Below are 17166 nucleotides of genomic sequence, written 5' to 3'. Positions count from 1 at the left end.
ATTTTTAAAAAGCAGTACTATTTTTTACTTAATAAAATTCTTCATTTAAAAATAAAATATAGAAAATCATGCAAAGCAAGTGCATAGCTTACTACATTTATTAAATGGCTAACACATTTGAATAGAACTTGACCACCCAGCTCAGAACTTAGCACCCAACCCACAAACCACTTTCATGTGTCCTAATCAGAAGACCTTTCTCCTCCTACTATTTAGTTATCATTATCCTGATTTTTATAGTGATTACTTCCTTCTGTCAAATATGCATCCCTGGACACTTCAGTTCTTTTATTTTATGGGTCTTTTAAGTGTCTTTTAATCTATAAGTTCCCTTTCATCCTTTTCGTTTCCTTATAATTTATCTATTGAAGAACTTGGGCTGTTTACCTGTAGAGTTTCTCACAGTCTAGATTTTTGTTTGCATTCTCATGGTACACGTTAGCATATTCCTCCATGCTCTCTATTGCCTGCAAATTGGCAACTAGGTCTAGAGGCTTGATTAAACTCAGTTTATCATTCTTTAGTAAGAGTATAGGAAGCAGATAATGTCTGGCTGCTCATTTTGTGGTGTAAGCAGCTGTTGATGCTTAATGTCTGTGTCTATTATATTGAGTGTTGCAAAATGCTGATACTCTAATTCTATCCTCTTTTTTCATTTATTAATTGGAATACTTTGATTTTAAAAAAAGCCACTTCCCTTATCAATTATTTGGTTACCTCATAGTTCATTACATATACCTTAATTTACCAAGTATCAGGGAAATGAGTTGGTTCTCTATTATTCTCCTAAGGTGACCAATTCTTTTCAGAAATGTTTTTTTCTTTTCATGAATTTTAAAATTTTGCACATTCAGTTTAAAAGTTACAGAGAACCTCAAGAAACCTCAGGGAAAAAGACTCTTTCTACTATCAACGAGGACTTTTTATTTGTAATTCCATCAAAATAAAACTCACTTTTGTAGGGGACTTCTCTGGCAGTCCAGCGGTTAGGACTCTGCACGCCCACTGCAGGCGCACGGGTTTGACCCCTGGTCTGGAAGAAGATCCAGCCTGCAGTGCAGCTTGGTCGGGGAAGGGGGAGAGGGAGGCGGCGGTGGGGGGGGGAGGGGAGGGGGGAAGGGAGGCGGGGGAGGGGGGAGGGGGGAGGGGGAGGGAGGCGGGGGGGAGGGGGGCTCACTCTTGTAAAATAGGTCTATTTTGCGGAGCCTCAAAGGGCAGTTAATTACTTGCCTAAGAACTTTATTACAAAATAGCTCTCCCTGTTAGCTAGTTCCTGTGTCCCACTATACATATAATCAGAAAGATACTTATATTTGAGAGCTTATGAGAAAACCTAACATGCATTTTTTAAGGGAGGTTCATAAATTTTGCCTGTCTGAAATGACAGTGTATTCTTCACCAGCCCTTTCTCTCTGTGACTCTTGGTGATTGTATACAAGAGTCCTTTTGTCTTAGTTAGAACTAGTTCACAGTTATGAATATTCAAGAAATATCAAGCCAGCTTCCTTTTTTTTTATTTTAAAAACTGTGTTTTCCCAATCAAAAGAAATTAAATTTGTTGATGTACTGCTCTGAATAATTCTAGGATGCTTTGATCTTCCATTTCCTGATGTTACTAAACCTCCTTTCCTTCCTTTTTATATTTCTGTGACCTGGATAGCTTTAGTGATTTGTTCTGCTAACCAGGTTGTTGTGGTTTGTTTGTTTTCCCTTGCCTTCAACCCATTTTTCTTTCTTTTATTTTTTAAATAGGTTGTATGGTCATATAGTTCAAGTATCAAAAAGCATAAAAAGAAATATAGTAAAACGATTCCTACCCTTGTTCCCAGTTTGCCTAGGTCCTATCTCTGTCAACAAATAACCCACTATATTATTTAGTATTTCAAGGAATTTTTCAAACTGAAAGAAATCTCAGCTTTTCTCTCTTCCCTTTTCTTATGGACAATACACAAATGTTTCCTTTTTCTTTTTCACTGCTGCATAACAGCCTATTATATGGACGGATGTACCATGATTTATTAACCAGTATCCTGTTGATGGGCATTTATGTTGCTTCTCATCCTTCACTATTAACAAACAGTTCTGCAATAAGTAACATTGTACATACATCAGTTCACAAGTGCAAATTCCTAGAAATGTTGTTGCTGAGTAGAAGGGTATAAGCAGTTGTAATCTTAGATTTTGTCTAATTCTAGTTGTGTGAATTTACACTACCAGCAGGAACATGTGTGTCTGTTTCCCCATAAGTTCACAAATTCAGTGTGTTATCAGACTTACATGGCTTTTTGGTCAACCAGACAGGGAAATTTGGTATAGTTTTTATTTAATTTACTTAAGTAGGGACTTCCCTGGCGGTGCCGTCCAGTAGTTAGGACTCCACGCTTCTACTGCAAGGGGCATGGGTTCAATCCCTGGTCACGGAACTAAGATCCTGCATCCCTCAGCAAAAAAAAAATTTACTTAAGGATAAGTGAAATTGAACATGTTTATAAGTTTTTTGTTTTTAATTAATTAATTAATTTATTTATGGCTGCATTGGGTCTTCGTTGCTGTGCGCGGGCTTTCTCTAGTTGCGGCGAGTGGGGGCTACTCTTTACTGTGGTGCACGGACGGGCTTCTCATTGCAGTGGCTTCTCTTTGGGGGATCTTGGGCTCTAGGCGCACGGGCTTCAGTAGTTGTAGCACACGGGCTCAGTAGTTGTGGCTCTTGGTCTCTAGAGCGCAGGCTCAGTAGTTGTGGTGGCGCACGGGCTTAGTTGCTCTGCGGCATGTGGAGTCCTCCCGGACCAGGGCTCGAACCCGTATCCCCTGCATTGGCAGGTGGATTCTTAACCACTGCACCACCAGGGATGTCCAACCTTGATAATTTTTAATTTTTCTTAGTTCAGCCTGAGAAAGGGATTTGGGGTGGCTGGTGTATTACTGCCAGGATGCACTCATAAGAATTTTAGAAGTTCTAAGGTTAAAGCAAATCATGGATTTCAAAACTTTGGCAATAAAAAACATGACACAGGTGGGAATTCCCTGGAGGTCCAGTGGTTAGGACTCCATGCTTCCACTGCTGGGGACCCAGGTTCAATCCCTGGTCAGGGAATTGAGATCCTGCAAGCCGCAAGGTGCAGCCAAAACAAAACAAAACACATGTCACAGGCTAAATGGTAGTCTTTACTATTTAGTAAGAAACATTCAGCAATAAAGTATCATTTATCTTCATTCTCAGTTAAATTTTGACATCTCTTTTCTCTTTTTGTTTTTATTATGGTAAAATATACACAATATAAAATTTACCATTTTAACCATTTTTAAGTGTACAGTTCAGTAGTATTAAGTACATTTACATTGTTGTGCAACCATCACCACCATCCATCTCCAGAACTTTTTCATCTTCCTAAACTGAAACTCTGTACCCATTAAACAAAACTCTATTCACCCCTCTTCCCATCCCCTGGCAACTACCATTCTACTTTCTATCTGTATGAATTTGAGTACTCTAGGTACCGCATAAAAATGGAATCATTACAATATTGTCCTTTTGTGTCTGGCTTATTCATTTTGCATAATGTCTTCGAAGTTCATCCATGTTGTAGCATGTGTCAGAATTTCATTCCCTTTTAAGACTGAATAATAATCTATTGTATGTATATACTACATTTTGTTTATCCATTGATGGACGTTTGTGTTTTCTCTGTTTTAACAAGGTTGTTAAATAAAATCCTATTTTATATTAAATGACATTTTCTTTTCTTTCATATAATCAGACAGATTCTTTCAAAATGGGACAAGAGTTCCTGAAACACTTCCCTAGCAGTGCAGACAAGCTAACTAACCTTAACCTGGTTTCTAGAACTTTAAATTTAGATATGGCGGACCAAGTTGTGTCCCAAAAAGCTGCTGAGTGCCATAAATCTAGTAAAACATCTATCAGTGCCACATCAGAAGGACTCTTGTTGCAAGATACCTCTAGGATGGGGTGCTTCAATCAAACACTTTCAACCAACAAAAGTAGTTATACGCGCTGTAATCCTCAGTCATACCACCTACTCAGTAAAGAACAAAGAAGAAACACTCTTCAGAAAGAACCTTTAATATTTATGAAAGGAGTTATGGATGAATGTACTCATGTAGCAAATTTCTCAGGTATTAATTTTTATATGAAATTGAGAATATTTGCTGATGATATGTGATAATCATGCTGATGATATGTAAAATATGTGAAATATTTTTAAGGATGCTTTACAAGATAATTTCATATTTTCAAGAATATATTTATTGTTGGCTCCACATTGTTTTTTCTAAGATAAGTTGGTTATGTAAATGTATCATATTTAAATTTTATCCATGAAAATCTAAGACCATTTTATTAGTTCTTTAAAAACATTGGGTTTTGTATCTTCTTTAGAATATTCATCTCAATTTTGTATTAGATAATAATAATCAGAAGTTTAATAATCAAAAGTTTTAGTTCGGCAAATGTTTTACTTACTGCATTGTATGGTGTATTTTATTTTCCAATATGATTACTAGTATTTATATAAAATTCTTAGAGCTTCTTAAAAGTATATATGTTGCATCTTAAAAAAATCCTGTACCTAGTTCCAGTTGACCCAAGCCTCATCATAGTGGTTCAAGCCAAAGAAGATGCCTATATTCCACGAACAGGAGTTCGAAGTCTACAAGAAATTTGGCCTGGTTGTGAAATCCGATATCTAGAAGGGGGTCATATTAGTGCTTATCTTTTTAAACAAGGACTCTTCAGGTAAGATGATTGGTCTAACAGGTGTCTATTTATTTGTTGTTTGTTTTGGGGACTTTTTTGGCTCAACAAATATAAAGATAGGGTATTTTTATTATACATTTTAGCCCTCTTATTTCCTTCCTGCCTCTCTCAATTCTCACACTGTGATACTCTTTCCTATCTTTTCTTTTTATTTTCTTTTCCTTCTAGAGAACTAGGAAATAGCATATGATAGGCATGCTTTGTTGTGTGGTTTTACCCTCTTCAAATATTAATAGCCAGGTGTTTTAGGGTGTAGGGAGGAACATTAGCGTTTGCAAAACTCGCTTTAGGGCATCATGAACTTTTCACTCCACTCTGATGTTCTTCTCTCAGAATGACCTGAGTATCTGTGGAATAATGTAGCAATGTTTTTCAGTAGCAGGTGAATATTGAACCCTAAAAGAGAAGTGAAATACTGGTTTTATTGTTAATAACCTTGTACGACTCTGGTATTTGATAAAATTTATAAAGACTTTTTGCTATTATTCTAGTTTTTTGATAATGCTGTTTTATTTCTACTTCTATTCAGATTTGATTGTTAACAGGTATCATTGGAATATTTATCATTAATGGTTAAATTAGTTCACATAAAGTGCTTAGACCAGTGCCCTGTGCAGTGTTCCAAAACTGCCAGCTGGATAGTGGGATAATAGAAGAATGCGTGTGCTGTATGTTTGACAGTTTTAGTTCTTTTTAACCTAAGGAATAATTCTTTGTATGTTGTTGCTTATGTAGTTCAGTTTATAGATATCACCTTTTTGAGGTACAGTCTAATTCTCCAAGTCTGTAATGTCCTCAAGAATATAGTAACCCTTTCTTTTTATAGTATGATCTTTTAAAAAATACTCATGTATCAAGCATTTGAGTCCCTGTTAGTTGGTGAGTGAGCAGACTGCTTATCCAGTACTCAAGTGACCCTCTGGCACAGCAAAACTAAGACAAAAACAAACGAAAATTGTGAGTACTTAGTGTTGCTAGGGTTGCTCAAGAGTCTAAAGTTCTGTTATACATGTGAATGCAGGGAACGCACATGCTTGTTTTAGTAAATCGTTGTCAAATTTCTTTTACGCTTTTATGTATCTATGTGGGAGTGTGGCTGAGAGGCATTAGGAAGAATAGAAGTCAGCAGTAAAAACTCATAAGTGCTAATCTGAAGGCTTCATTTGAGAAAGAGATAAATGTTAGCTATCAACATGTGCTAGGTACTAGAGCAATTGCTTCATATGTTATTTTTAATATCACCTTTACACAGAAACACAGGAAACAAAAAAGATTAAATAACATGCTCTGGTGGAGTAACTGCTAAGCCATTTGGCTTCTCCTACTCCCCACTAGTCACTTCAAAACCTAACAAAGTTTAGGGCTTCCCTGGTGGCGCAGTGGTTGAGAGTCTGCCTGCCGATGCAGGGGACACGGGTTCATGCCCCAGTCCGGGAAGATCCCACGTGCTACAGAGCGGCTGGGCCTGTGACATGGCCGCTGAGCCTGCGTGTCCGGAGCCTGTGCTCCGCAACGGGAGAGGCCACACACAGTGAGAGGTCCGCGTACCGCAAAAAAAAAAAAAATGACATTGGAGTAGTAGAATTTTACAAATTCAGGCTTTTCATTCCCCAGATTTAAAAATAAAACAAGCCAATCCTTTATGTGCTCTAATAATTTGGGTTAAGTTATTTAGAACTGATTGATAATACAAATGAATAAGAGACTATTCAAATGATTTAAAATGCATATGTATATCTTTACTAACTCTCCTCATACCATGTACACAAGCCCAGATTGCAACCTTAGACCTCATTTTATAGATTTTTGAGCCAAATACACACAAACATTATACAAAGCTTTGTCTTTCCAACAAATTGGAAATCACAGTCTGTAGCAGGTGCTAGTTTTAAAGTTAATCTTAATATCTTTTTAAGGATGTGGGGAAATGCTTAGTCAAACAAGTATAACACAGGATTAATATGATCTCAGTTATCATTTAAACTGGGTGAAAATACAGACATAAGCATTTTTTAAAAAAAGCTTGTAGGAGAAGATTAAATGTAGATATCTTAGAGTGATGGGATTATGACTTTTTTCCCTTTTTCTGAATTTTCTACAATGAAAATGTATTTGACAATAGGAAAAAAAAAATAAGCCTTAAAAATAATATCTTATGAACCTGGGCCAGATCAGTTTGACTCTTCCTTTCCAATTAAAATACTACAATGCCTAGTGGCTCACTGTTGTGGCCTCTTCCGTTGCGGAGCACAGGCTCTGGACGCGCAGGCTCAGCGGCCATAGCTCATGGGCCCAGCCGCTTCGCGGCATGTGGGATCCTCCCGGACCGGGGCACGACCCCGTGTTCCCTGCATCGGCAGGCGGACTCTCAACCATTGCGTCACCAGGGAAGCCCCGGAAACTAAGGCTTTTAAGTTCAGTTGCTATATCATAATCTATGCAGTAGATTGAATATTACATTTGAAAAGTTCTATAGCCAGTTAATTTTCAACAAGTAACAGAATAAAAAGAAACCAGTTCCTTTTCATTTTATCATTTCATATTTTATACATAAATGTATACATATATAAATTTAAAGGCACAAAAAAGTGCTTCATGGGAAAAGTTGGCATTTATGAACCATCGGTTGGAAGTACATTTGAAGTTTTCCAGTGCTGGTGAAGTTACATGGATCCAAACACTCAGCCTCACGTACCTGCCTCTTCCACAGCTATTGATATTTGGAGAGGAGGTCAGCTTGCAAGACACCGGTTATTTGCAAATAACTTATAGTAAAAACACTGTCTGTCCCCCGTTTTTTGCGAATTACTTGTAGTTTTTCTTTCATATTTAATTTTAGGCGCGCCATCTATGATGCATTTGAACGCTTCCTCCGTAAATACGCTAACTAATGGGATCACGTATGTAACCAGTGCAGCCATCATGTTTCTTATGGAAGGAGTTTGATCCTTTGATGATGTGAAGAACAAGCAGACAGCACTATATATCTAATTGCTGTCAATTTAGTCTGGAATTCAGTGTTACAGATCAGTCAACTATAATCTTTAAATACATCTGAATAATTGTAAACCAATATTTGGATGAAATAATGCTGAACTATTTTGTACTATTTGTGGGAATCCCATAAAATCAATATCTAGTCTGTTGTTACTATTTATGTAAACTTTACATTTTAAATTATGAATAATTTATTAATTTAAAACAAATTTATTCATAGAAACCCTATTGGTTTTTAAAGAACTGCTAAGTCAAACTTAGTTTGTAATATGTCACCCTATATTGTATATATGACCTTACATGACATTTCTATTATTGATTTGATTCGAGAAGCATGTTTATTTCTTTTACGGATCTACAGTGAATTTATAATCTTATTTTCAACTTTAATTTTCTGCCATGGATACTTACCATGTGTAAAATCAGTTTTAACTTTGAATACTAAAAAATCCTTTTTGCTTTCTACTTAAGTACTTTTAATAATTAAATTGAATGTGAGAATGCAGATAAGATGCATAAGACTTGGCTAAACTTTAAAACTTTGCCAAATATTAGGTTAGAAAAAAGTGCCAAACATTTTTCCCCTACTTGAAAAGATTCAATTCATGAACACTGAAATAATGAAAGACCTATTGCGTTAATTAATAACTGTTTCTTAACATTTTCTTGTATACATACTCTGAATTTGCTAAACATCTAACTTTAGGCCAAGTACTTAACAGCTTTGGTTTTTTAATTTCAGAAATTAATGGCCACATATGAAATTGATCTGTCCGTATAAACTTTATTTTACGGAAAAGATATAATAACTAGTACTTTTTAAAAATATTATATGGCTACACTTGGTGCTTTCTTTTTATTTTATTTTACTTTTAAACTTTTTTGGCTGCACCGCACGGCCTGTGGGATCTTAGTTCCCCAACCAGGGATTGAACCCGGGCCCTCAGCGAGAGTGCAGAGTCCTAACCACTGGACCGCCAGGGAATTCCTGGTGCTTTCTTTTTATGTTAAACTTCTCAAGCCAAGAACTAAAATGTTTTTAAAAGTAGAAAATATTTGGGGTTTAGAAAAAATATATTTGAGTTTTAATTTTTTGAAATATGTGTTGTCTGTGGGTTATTTTAAAATATGTATTCCTAGTCTAGTAAGGATATTTGAATTATAAGATGCCTTTGTAGCTTTTTAAAGGAGATTTTATTTGGCCCTCTAATGCCTCCATCACCTTAATTTTTAAAAACTATTTTTAAATGATTAATGTGAAGTCACTGATGGCATACATTGTTGTAAATTCTGTAAAACTACTTTGACATAACAAACAAACATAGTTACAGCCATTTGAGCTATAGCAATTTTACATGTTCAGATTAGAACCTTTACTTTTCACTAAAAGTATGAAATCTACTAAAGTTCTCCAACAAAATACCCTTTAAAGATAAAGTAAACCTTGTTGTTAACTGAATTACAAGTATTTTCTTATGTATATAGTGAGGTGATTGCTTTCTGAGCAATGGCTTTAGTGAAACCAGTACTTTATTTTTCACATAAATATTTCCTACTAAGCAATAATGTACTATGGTATGTAACTTTCTATTGGTAAAAGAATGAAATTTCATTTCAGTTTAATTAATTCTTAGGCATAACTAATTTCTCCCAAATAAATGTGAAATAGGTGTTTTTAAAATTTCTTCTCTTATCCAGATGTTCTAAGAATATATGCACACAACTACCTAAAGAAGTGCTGTCTGCCATTTTGAAGATTGGGTACATAAATTGCTAGAAATTCATTTAGCCCAGAGTTGCAAACTGGCAATCAGTACAGGACAGCTTGTCCCACAGTTGTTTTATTCAGTGTGCATAATACCTCCAGCAAAATTTTTGAATTCGAGAAGTCTTTAGACTGTGTATGCATTCCCCAGTTTGCCATAATCCACCAGACTCCAAGCTCTTGTATTAGACTACTTCACTACTTTGTGTTTCCCACTTAGCCCTGAAGACATCTGAGCCTGACACCCCGACTTAGATCTGTGGTTAAAAAACATTTCTGAATTTCATGATTTGATAATGTTGTAAGTACTATTAAATCATTTTAGCATATGCATTTTAGATTGTTTCTTATGAATGTAAATTTTAAGGTGGTGCTTTCTTTTATAAAGATCATTGAATTATTGACTCTAACTGAAATTTTAAAAATAATTTCCAAATATTTTTTACTTCACAATAAAAGTCTTAAAAATTACTTGTTATGTTCAAGACGTATTATTCTAAACGCAGAAAACCCATGTCACATTTGATTAATATAGCCAAACTTGAAATAAGTGTATGTTCCTTCTTAGTAATATTATGACCCAAACAACGTAAGGCAAATATAAGCAAAGGAGTCTCTAGCAAAACAGTATTCAGTATCTACAACAAGAGCCAAATTTCCCCCCAAAATGTGTGATGTCAGGGAAACCAGCATTCTGACAGACCAATCTAAATGTTGTGTAACTCACTATTAGATATTATTACATTTACACTAGTAAATGTACTGCAAACAATTAAAATCTAGAGATAAGAACTATAGGACTGGGAATAGGGGTCCTGAGCAGAGGCTGCTGTAGAAACTCGGTTTGGAAATAAAAGAAAGGTTATGGCAGATTAGACAAAGGGAAAAGAGGTACATTTTGACCATTTTGCAGGAGCAGAGTAACCTAATTCTAGGAATACTGTTATAGGCAGAATCCTAAGAAACCAATGACTGTGTGAAGGACTTTGAAAACAGTTTTAACTAGAAAATGTTGGACCAAAAATCCAAGGATTTTCCTCAGGACTAAAAGAGCTAATAGGCAGAGTCACCAGATTGTGTTAATTAAGAAAAACTGTATAAACAACTGTAAAAAGTTTAATCTGTATATAAACTAGCTGGGATAAAAGTTTTCCCATATACAGTACCTGGATAAAGTACCTACCTAAAGTACGTACCACTTTACTGCTCTAAGTGTGGTCAGTAGATTTGCAGCATCCTCTGGGAGTTTGTTAGACACTTAGAATCTCAGGTGCCATCCCAAACTTCCTGAGTCAGAATCTGCATTTGAATAAGATCTCCAGATGGTTCAAATACACATTACGTTTTGAAAAACACCCTTCTAAGGTCAGTGGTTCTCAAATTTTTGCCTGCATAGGAATCACCTGGAGACCTGTTAAAAAGATTTCTGGGCCCCAGTGCCCAGAGTTTCTGATTCAGTGAGTCTGGGGCAGGGCTGGGGAATTTGTAATTCTAACAAGTTTCCTAGGACACTGATGCTGTTATCTAAGGGGTTACACTTGAAGAACCTAAGAGCCATGGCTCTAATTGGATCTCAGGCCTTGGCTGCACATTAGAATCACCTGATGGGGAGTTCCCTGGTGGTCCAGTGGGTAAGACTCTGAGCTCCCAATGCAGAGGGCCCGGGTTGGATCCCTGGTCAGGGAACTAGATCCCACATGCATGCCACAAGTAAGTCCACATGCTACCACTAAAAACATGCCGCAAACGAAGATATCACATGCTGCGACTAAGACCTGGCACAGCCAAAATAATATAAATAAATAAAAATAAGTCACGTGGGGGAGTTTTAAAAACATAGGTAAGAATGCTCAGACCTCACCCCAAAGATTCAGATTTAGTCGCCTTGAGGTACCCAAGCTCCCTGGGCAATTCTAATGTGCAGCCAGGCTTAAGAACCATGTGCTTCAGCAAAGGAAAACATAAACAAGACGAAAAGTCAAACCTCAGAATGGGAGAAAATATTTGCAAACGAAGCAACTGACGAAGGATTAATCTCCAAAATATACAAGCAGTTCATGCAGCTCAATATCAAAGAAAACAAACAACCCAGGCTTCCCTGGTGGCGCAGTGGTTGAGAGTCCGCCTGCCGATGCAGGGTACACGGGTTCGTGCCGCGGTCCGGGAAGATCCTACATGCCACGGAGCGGCTAGGCCCATGAGCCATGGCCGCTGAGCCTGCGCGTCCGGAGCCTGTTGCTCCACAACGGGAGAGGCCACAGCAGTGAGAGGCCCGTGTACCATAAAAAAAACAAAAAAACAAACAAACAAACAAAAAAACCCAATCCAAAAATGGGCTGAAGACCTAAATAGACATTTCTCCAAGGAAGATATACAGATTGCCAACAAACACATGAAAAGATGCTCAACATCACTAATCATTAGAGAAATGCAAATCAAAACTACAATTAGATATCACCTCACACCAGTCAGAATGGCCATCATCAAAAAATCTACAAACAATAAATGCTGGAGAGGGTGTGGAAAAAAGGGAACCCTCTTGCACTGTTAAAATTAATATAGCCACTATGGAGAACAGTAGGGAGGTTCCTTAAAAATCTAAAAATAGAACTACCATACGACCCAGCAACTCCACTACTGGGCATATACCCTGAGAAAACCATAATTCAAAAAGAGTCATGTACCACAATGTTCATTGCAGCTCTATTTACCATAGCCAGGACATGGAAGCAACCTAAGTGTCCATCAACAGATGAATGGATAAAGAAGATGTGGCACATATATACAATGGAATATTACTCAGCCATAAAAAGAAATGAAATTGAGCTATTTGTAGTGAGGTGGATGGACTTGGAGTCTGTCATACAGAATGAAGTATGTCAGAAAGAGAAAAACAAATACTGTATGCTAACACATATATATGGAATCTTAAAAAAAAAAAAAAGGTTCTGAAGAACCTAGCGGCAGGACAGGAATAAAGATGCAGATGTAGAGAATGGACTTGAGGGGAGAGGGAAGGGTAAGCTGGGACGAAGTGAGAGAGTGGCATGGACAGATATACACTACCAAATGTAAAATAGATAGCTAGTGGGAAGCAGCCGCATAACACAGGGAGATCAGCTCGGTGCTTTGTGACCACCTAGAGGGGTGGGATAGGGAAGATGGGAGGGAGACACAAGAGGGAGGAGATATGGGGATATATGTTTATGTATGGCTGATTCACTTTGTTATAAAGCAGAAACTAACACACCATTGTAAAGCAATTATACTCCAATAAAGATGTTAAAAAAGAACAATGTGCTTTCAAGGACTCAAGGGAAGAGGAATAGCTGCTGAAGGAAAGGATATAAAGTCATTAAATCAACATAGATTTTGGAAAAGAATTCCCAATTTCTGGGTGTTATCAGCACCCAAGAGATATTAAAGTAGCCAAGAGGGCCTGTGTCCCTTTTGCTTCTATATTGTTAAGGGTAGATGTGTATTAGAACAGAATGAGCTGAGGGTGCATTTATGCACTTACGTGCAGCAAAGCTTCTGTAAACCTTAAACATAAAGCAGAGACAAGTATGAGCAAGGAAGAAATGCTACCCCTTTTGCTTTGTTTTCTTCAACCATAAAGATTACATCTTCCCTTCTTTTTTAAAAAAAATTTATTATTTATTCATTTAATTTATTTTTGACTGCGTCGGGTCTTCGTTGCTGCACGCGGACTCTCTAGTTGAGGCGCGTGGGCTTAGCTGCCCTGAAGCATGTGGAATCCTAGTTCCCTGACCAGGGATCGAACCCACGTCCCCTACATTGGAAGGTGGATTCTTTACCACTGGACCACCAGGGAAGTTCCACATATTCCCTTCTTAACCACATGAAATTGCTTTTTAAAATGCAAATATGGGTTATCCTGGTGGCGCAGTGGTTGGGAGTCCGCCTGCCGATGCAGCGGGCGCGGGTTCGTGCCCGGCCCGGGAGGGTCCCACGTGCCGCGGAGCGGCTGGGCCCGTGAGCCGTGGCCGCTGGGCCTGCGCGTCCGGAGCCTGTGCTCCGCGGCAGGAAAGGCCGCGGCGGATGCCCGTGTACCACCAAAAAAAAAAAAAAAAAAAAGGTAGATATATTGGCTCTTTGAAAAGTTAAAGCATTTCTTTAGAAAATTTTTGCTTTCACTTCTAGAGCAGTTACTCCTCAAGATTTTTCCATCCATATCAGTCACCAAAATAGATGCCTTTGCTATTGTATGTTTTAGAGACACTTGTCACGAACTCATAGACCTTTGATCCACTTCCCTTGCCCTGTAGATAACAACTGACTTTAAGTCCTTACACTCAGGCAAAAGGCAATCACTGATCCTGGTCTGCGTTTTTACTCAAGCTCAACTGTAATCCTATACCAACAGCGTCGCCTGCTAAGCATTCAGTCCTGAACTAATTCCCCAACCTGCAACTCCTCTACAGAACACCAATTGGCTAGTTGATACACAATGATAACATGGAACTGAAGATATTTTCTACTTGGAAATATAAATATGCTTGTACATTTATTATTTCATTGTCTTCCTTCTAGATGTCATTTATATGTCTTAGGCTGTAAAGTGGGAGAAAATAAATTGGTAATCTGAGAGATGCATTGGGAAGACCTTCTGAGTAATAAAATCTACTTGAGAGGAGATAGGTTTGCTGTCACTTGCAGAACTGTACCGACAGGACTATCTGGGGTTTGCTCTTATTTCTACTTTAGGGTCATATCTTTAATTCACTCTTTGGTATCTCCAAAATGGATGAAGATTCTATGCAGCTGGTCTGGTAATGTGCTCTGTGTCCTGATACCTGCCAGGTCTTCAGGGTTTTTTTATATCAGAAAGTAATCATGACACTTCTGGGAACAAATTCCTCCAGAGAATAGAGCTAAGCCTCTTGCAGCAGTGAGCCAACTTGTGAATTCAAAGGAAAAGTTCTTGAAAGAAACTAAAAGTGCAACTCCAGTGAACACACAAGTGATAAGAAATTGAAACAGTCTTATTGCTGATATGGAGAAAGTCTTGGTGGTCTGGATAGAGGACCAAACCAACTACAATATTCCCTTAAGCCAAAGCCTAATTCAGAGCAAGCCCCTGACTCTTCAATTCTATGAGACAGAGAGGTGAGGAAGCTGCAAAAGAAAAGGTTGAAACTAGCAGAAATTGGTTCCTAAGATTTAAGGAAAGAAGCTATCTTCAAAACATAAAAGTGCAAGGGGAAGCAGTGAGTGCTCATGCAGAAACTGCAGCAATTTATCCAGATGACCTAGCTAAGATAATTAATGCAGGTGGCTTCATTAAATAACATCAGATTTTCAATGTAAATGAAACATTCTTCCATTGGAATAAGATGCCATCTAGGACTTTTATAGCTAGAGAGAAGAAGTCAATGCCTGCCTGAAAAGCTTCAAAGGACAGGCTGGCTCTCTTGTTAGGGGCTAACGCAGCTGGTGACTTTAAGTTGAAGCCAATGCTCATTTACCATTCCAAAAAGTCCTAGGGCCCTTAAGAATAATGCTAAATCTACTCTGCCTGTGTGTTATAAATGGAAAAAACAAAGCCTGGGTGACAGCACATCTCTTTATAACATGGTTTACTGAATATTTTAAACCCACTGTTGAGACCTACTGCTCAGAAAAAAAGATTCTCTTCAAAATATTATTCTCACCAACAATGCACCTGGTCACCCAAGAGATCTGATGAGGATGTACAATGAGATTGTTGTTTTCATGCCTGCTAATACAACATCCATTCTGAAGTCCGAGAATCAAGGAGTCATTTCCACTTTCAGTCTTATTATTTAAGAAATAGCTTTTGTAAGGCTATAGCTGCCATAGATAGTGATTTATCTGATGGATCTAGGCGAAGTCAATTGAAAACCTTCTGGAAAGGATTCGCCATTCTAGATGCCATTAAGATAATTTGTGATTGATGGAAAGAGGTCAAAATATCAACATTAACAGGAATTTGGAAGAAGTTGATTCCAACCCTCATGGATGTCTTTTAAGTGTTCAAGACTTCAGTGGAGGAAGGAACTGCAGATATGGTAGAATAGCAAGAGAACTGGAATTAGAAGTGGAGCCTGAAGATGTGACTGAATTGCTTCAATCTCATGATAAAACCTGAATGGATACGGAGTTACTTTTTTTTTTTTTCCAGCCGCACCACGAGGCATGCGGGGATCTTCACCGACATGGGATTGAACCCGTGCCCCCTGCATTGGGAGTGCAGAGTCATAACCACTGGACCACCAGGGAAGTCCAGGAATTGCTTCTTATGGATAAGCAAAGAAAGTGGTTTCATGAGATGGAATCTACTCCTAGTGAAGACGCCATGAAGATTGTTGAAATAACAATAAAGGATTTAGAATATTACACAAACTTAGTTGGTAAAGCAGCGGTAGGGTTTAACAAGAGGATTGATTCCAATTTTGAAAAAAGTTCTACTGGGGTAAAATGCGATCAAACAGCATTGCATGCTATAGAGAAATTGTTTGTGAAAGGAAGCAGTCAGTTAATGCGGCAACTTCATGGTTGTCTTATTTTAAGAAATGGCCACGCCCACCCCAGCCTTTAGCATCCACCACCCTGATCAGTCAACAACCATCAATATTAAGGCAAGACTTCCAACAGCAGAAAGATTATGACTCACTGAAGGCTCAGATGATGGTTAGCATTTTTTAGCAATAAAATATTTTTTACTTTATGTACTCTTTTAAAAGACATAATGCGGGCTTCCCTGGTGGCACAGTGGTTGGGAGTCCGCCTGCCGATGCAGGGGACACGGGTTCGTGCCCCAGCCTGGGAGGATCCCACATGCCACAGAGCGGCTGGGCCCGTGAGTCATGGGCGCTGAGCCTGCGCGTCCAGAGCCTGTGCTCCGCAACGGGAGAGGCCACAGCAGTGAGACGCCCGCGTACCGCAAAAAAAAAAAAAAAAAAAAAAAAAAGTACATGAAAAGATCAGTAGGGAAATGCAAATCAAAACTACAGTGAGATTCTACTTTACAGCCCTTAGGATGGCTATTAACCAAAAATGGAAAGTAACAACTGTTGGCAAGGACATTGAGAAATTGGAACATTTGTGCATTGATGGTATAGATGTAAAATAGTGCAGCCACTGTGAAAAGCAGTATGGTAGTTCCTCAAAAGGTAAACACAGAATTACCATACAATCTGGCCATTCTGAGACAGGAAGAGGGCAGGGCACAACCTTTAAAAGAATGACATAGCCTAAGGATACGACATAAACTGATTAGCACCAACTAGGTCCAAGATGGAGGATGAGTCGACTTCCACTAGACCTTGAGCCTCAGTATACACTCTTTGTAACACATCAGCAAGGTAAATGACACAACCACAGGTGCCATGACAGTTCCAAGGCCGACCATAAAGGTCAAAAGTGGGGGGGTGGCCCAATTCCTGGAAATCCCCAACCCTTCCCCAAAATAGCCAGAATATTCCTCCCACTCATTAGCCTATGAAATTACCCACTCCTTTAAAAACTGACAACCTCATACACTGATGCCCTTCTCACCTTCTGAGATGGCCCACACTCTGTCAATGGAGTGTGTTTCTCCCTGAATAAGACTTCTTTCTTTTTACTATGGCTTGCTCTTGAA

General features: G+C 38.2%; 1 protein-coding gene across 3 annotated transcripts in view; it reads left to right on the top strand.

Annotated features, from left to right (window-relative positions):
* Positions 1 to 10007, top strand: part of ABHD18 (abhydrolase domain containing 18) — a 34901-nt gene extending 24894 nt beyond the window's left edge. For all 3 annotated transcript variants that reach the window (XM_073804850.1, XM_073804849.1, XM_073804848.1), the window contains 3 exons: positions 3759 to 4137; positions 4594 to 4756; positions 7617 to 10007. In XM_073804850.1, coding sequence (XP_073660951.1) covers positions 3759 to 4137; positions 4594 to 4756; positions 7617 to 7668 — 594 coding nt within the window. In that variant the 3' untranslated portion in view covers positions 7669 to 10007. The remainder of the gene's footprint in view (positions 1 to 3758; positions 4138 to 4593; positions 4757 to 7616) is intronic.
* Positions 10008 to 17166: the final 7159 nt, after the last annotated feature.

Source organism: Tursiops truncatus, chromosome 5, assembly GCF_011762595.2.
Source record: "Tursiops truncatus isolate mTurTru1 chromosome 5, mTurTru1.mat.Y, whole genome shotgun sequence".
NCBI classification, from domain to species: Eukaryota; Metazoa; Chordata; class Mammalia; order Artiodactyla; family Delphinidae; genus Tursiops; species Tursiops truncatus.
The sequence above is the reverse complement of the archived record's forward strand: the minus strand, read 5'-3'. Positions and strand labels throughout refer to the sequence as shown.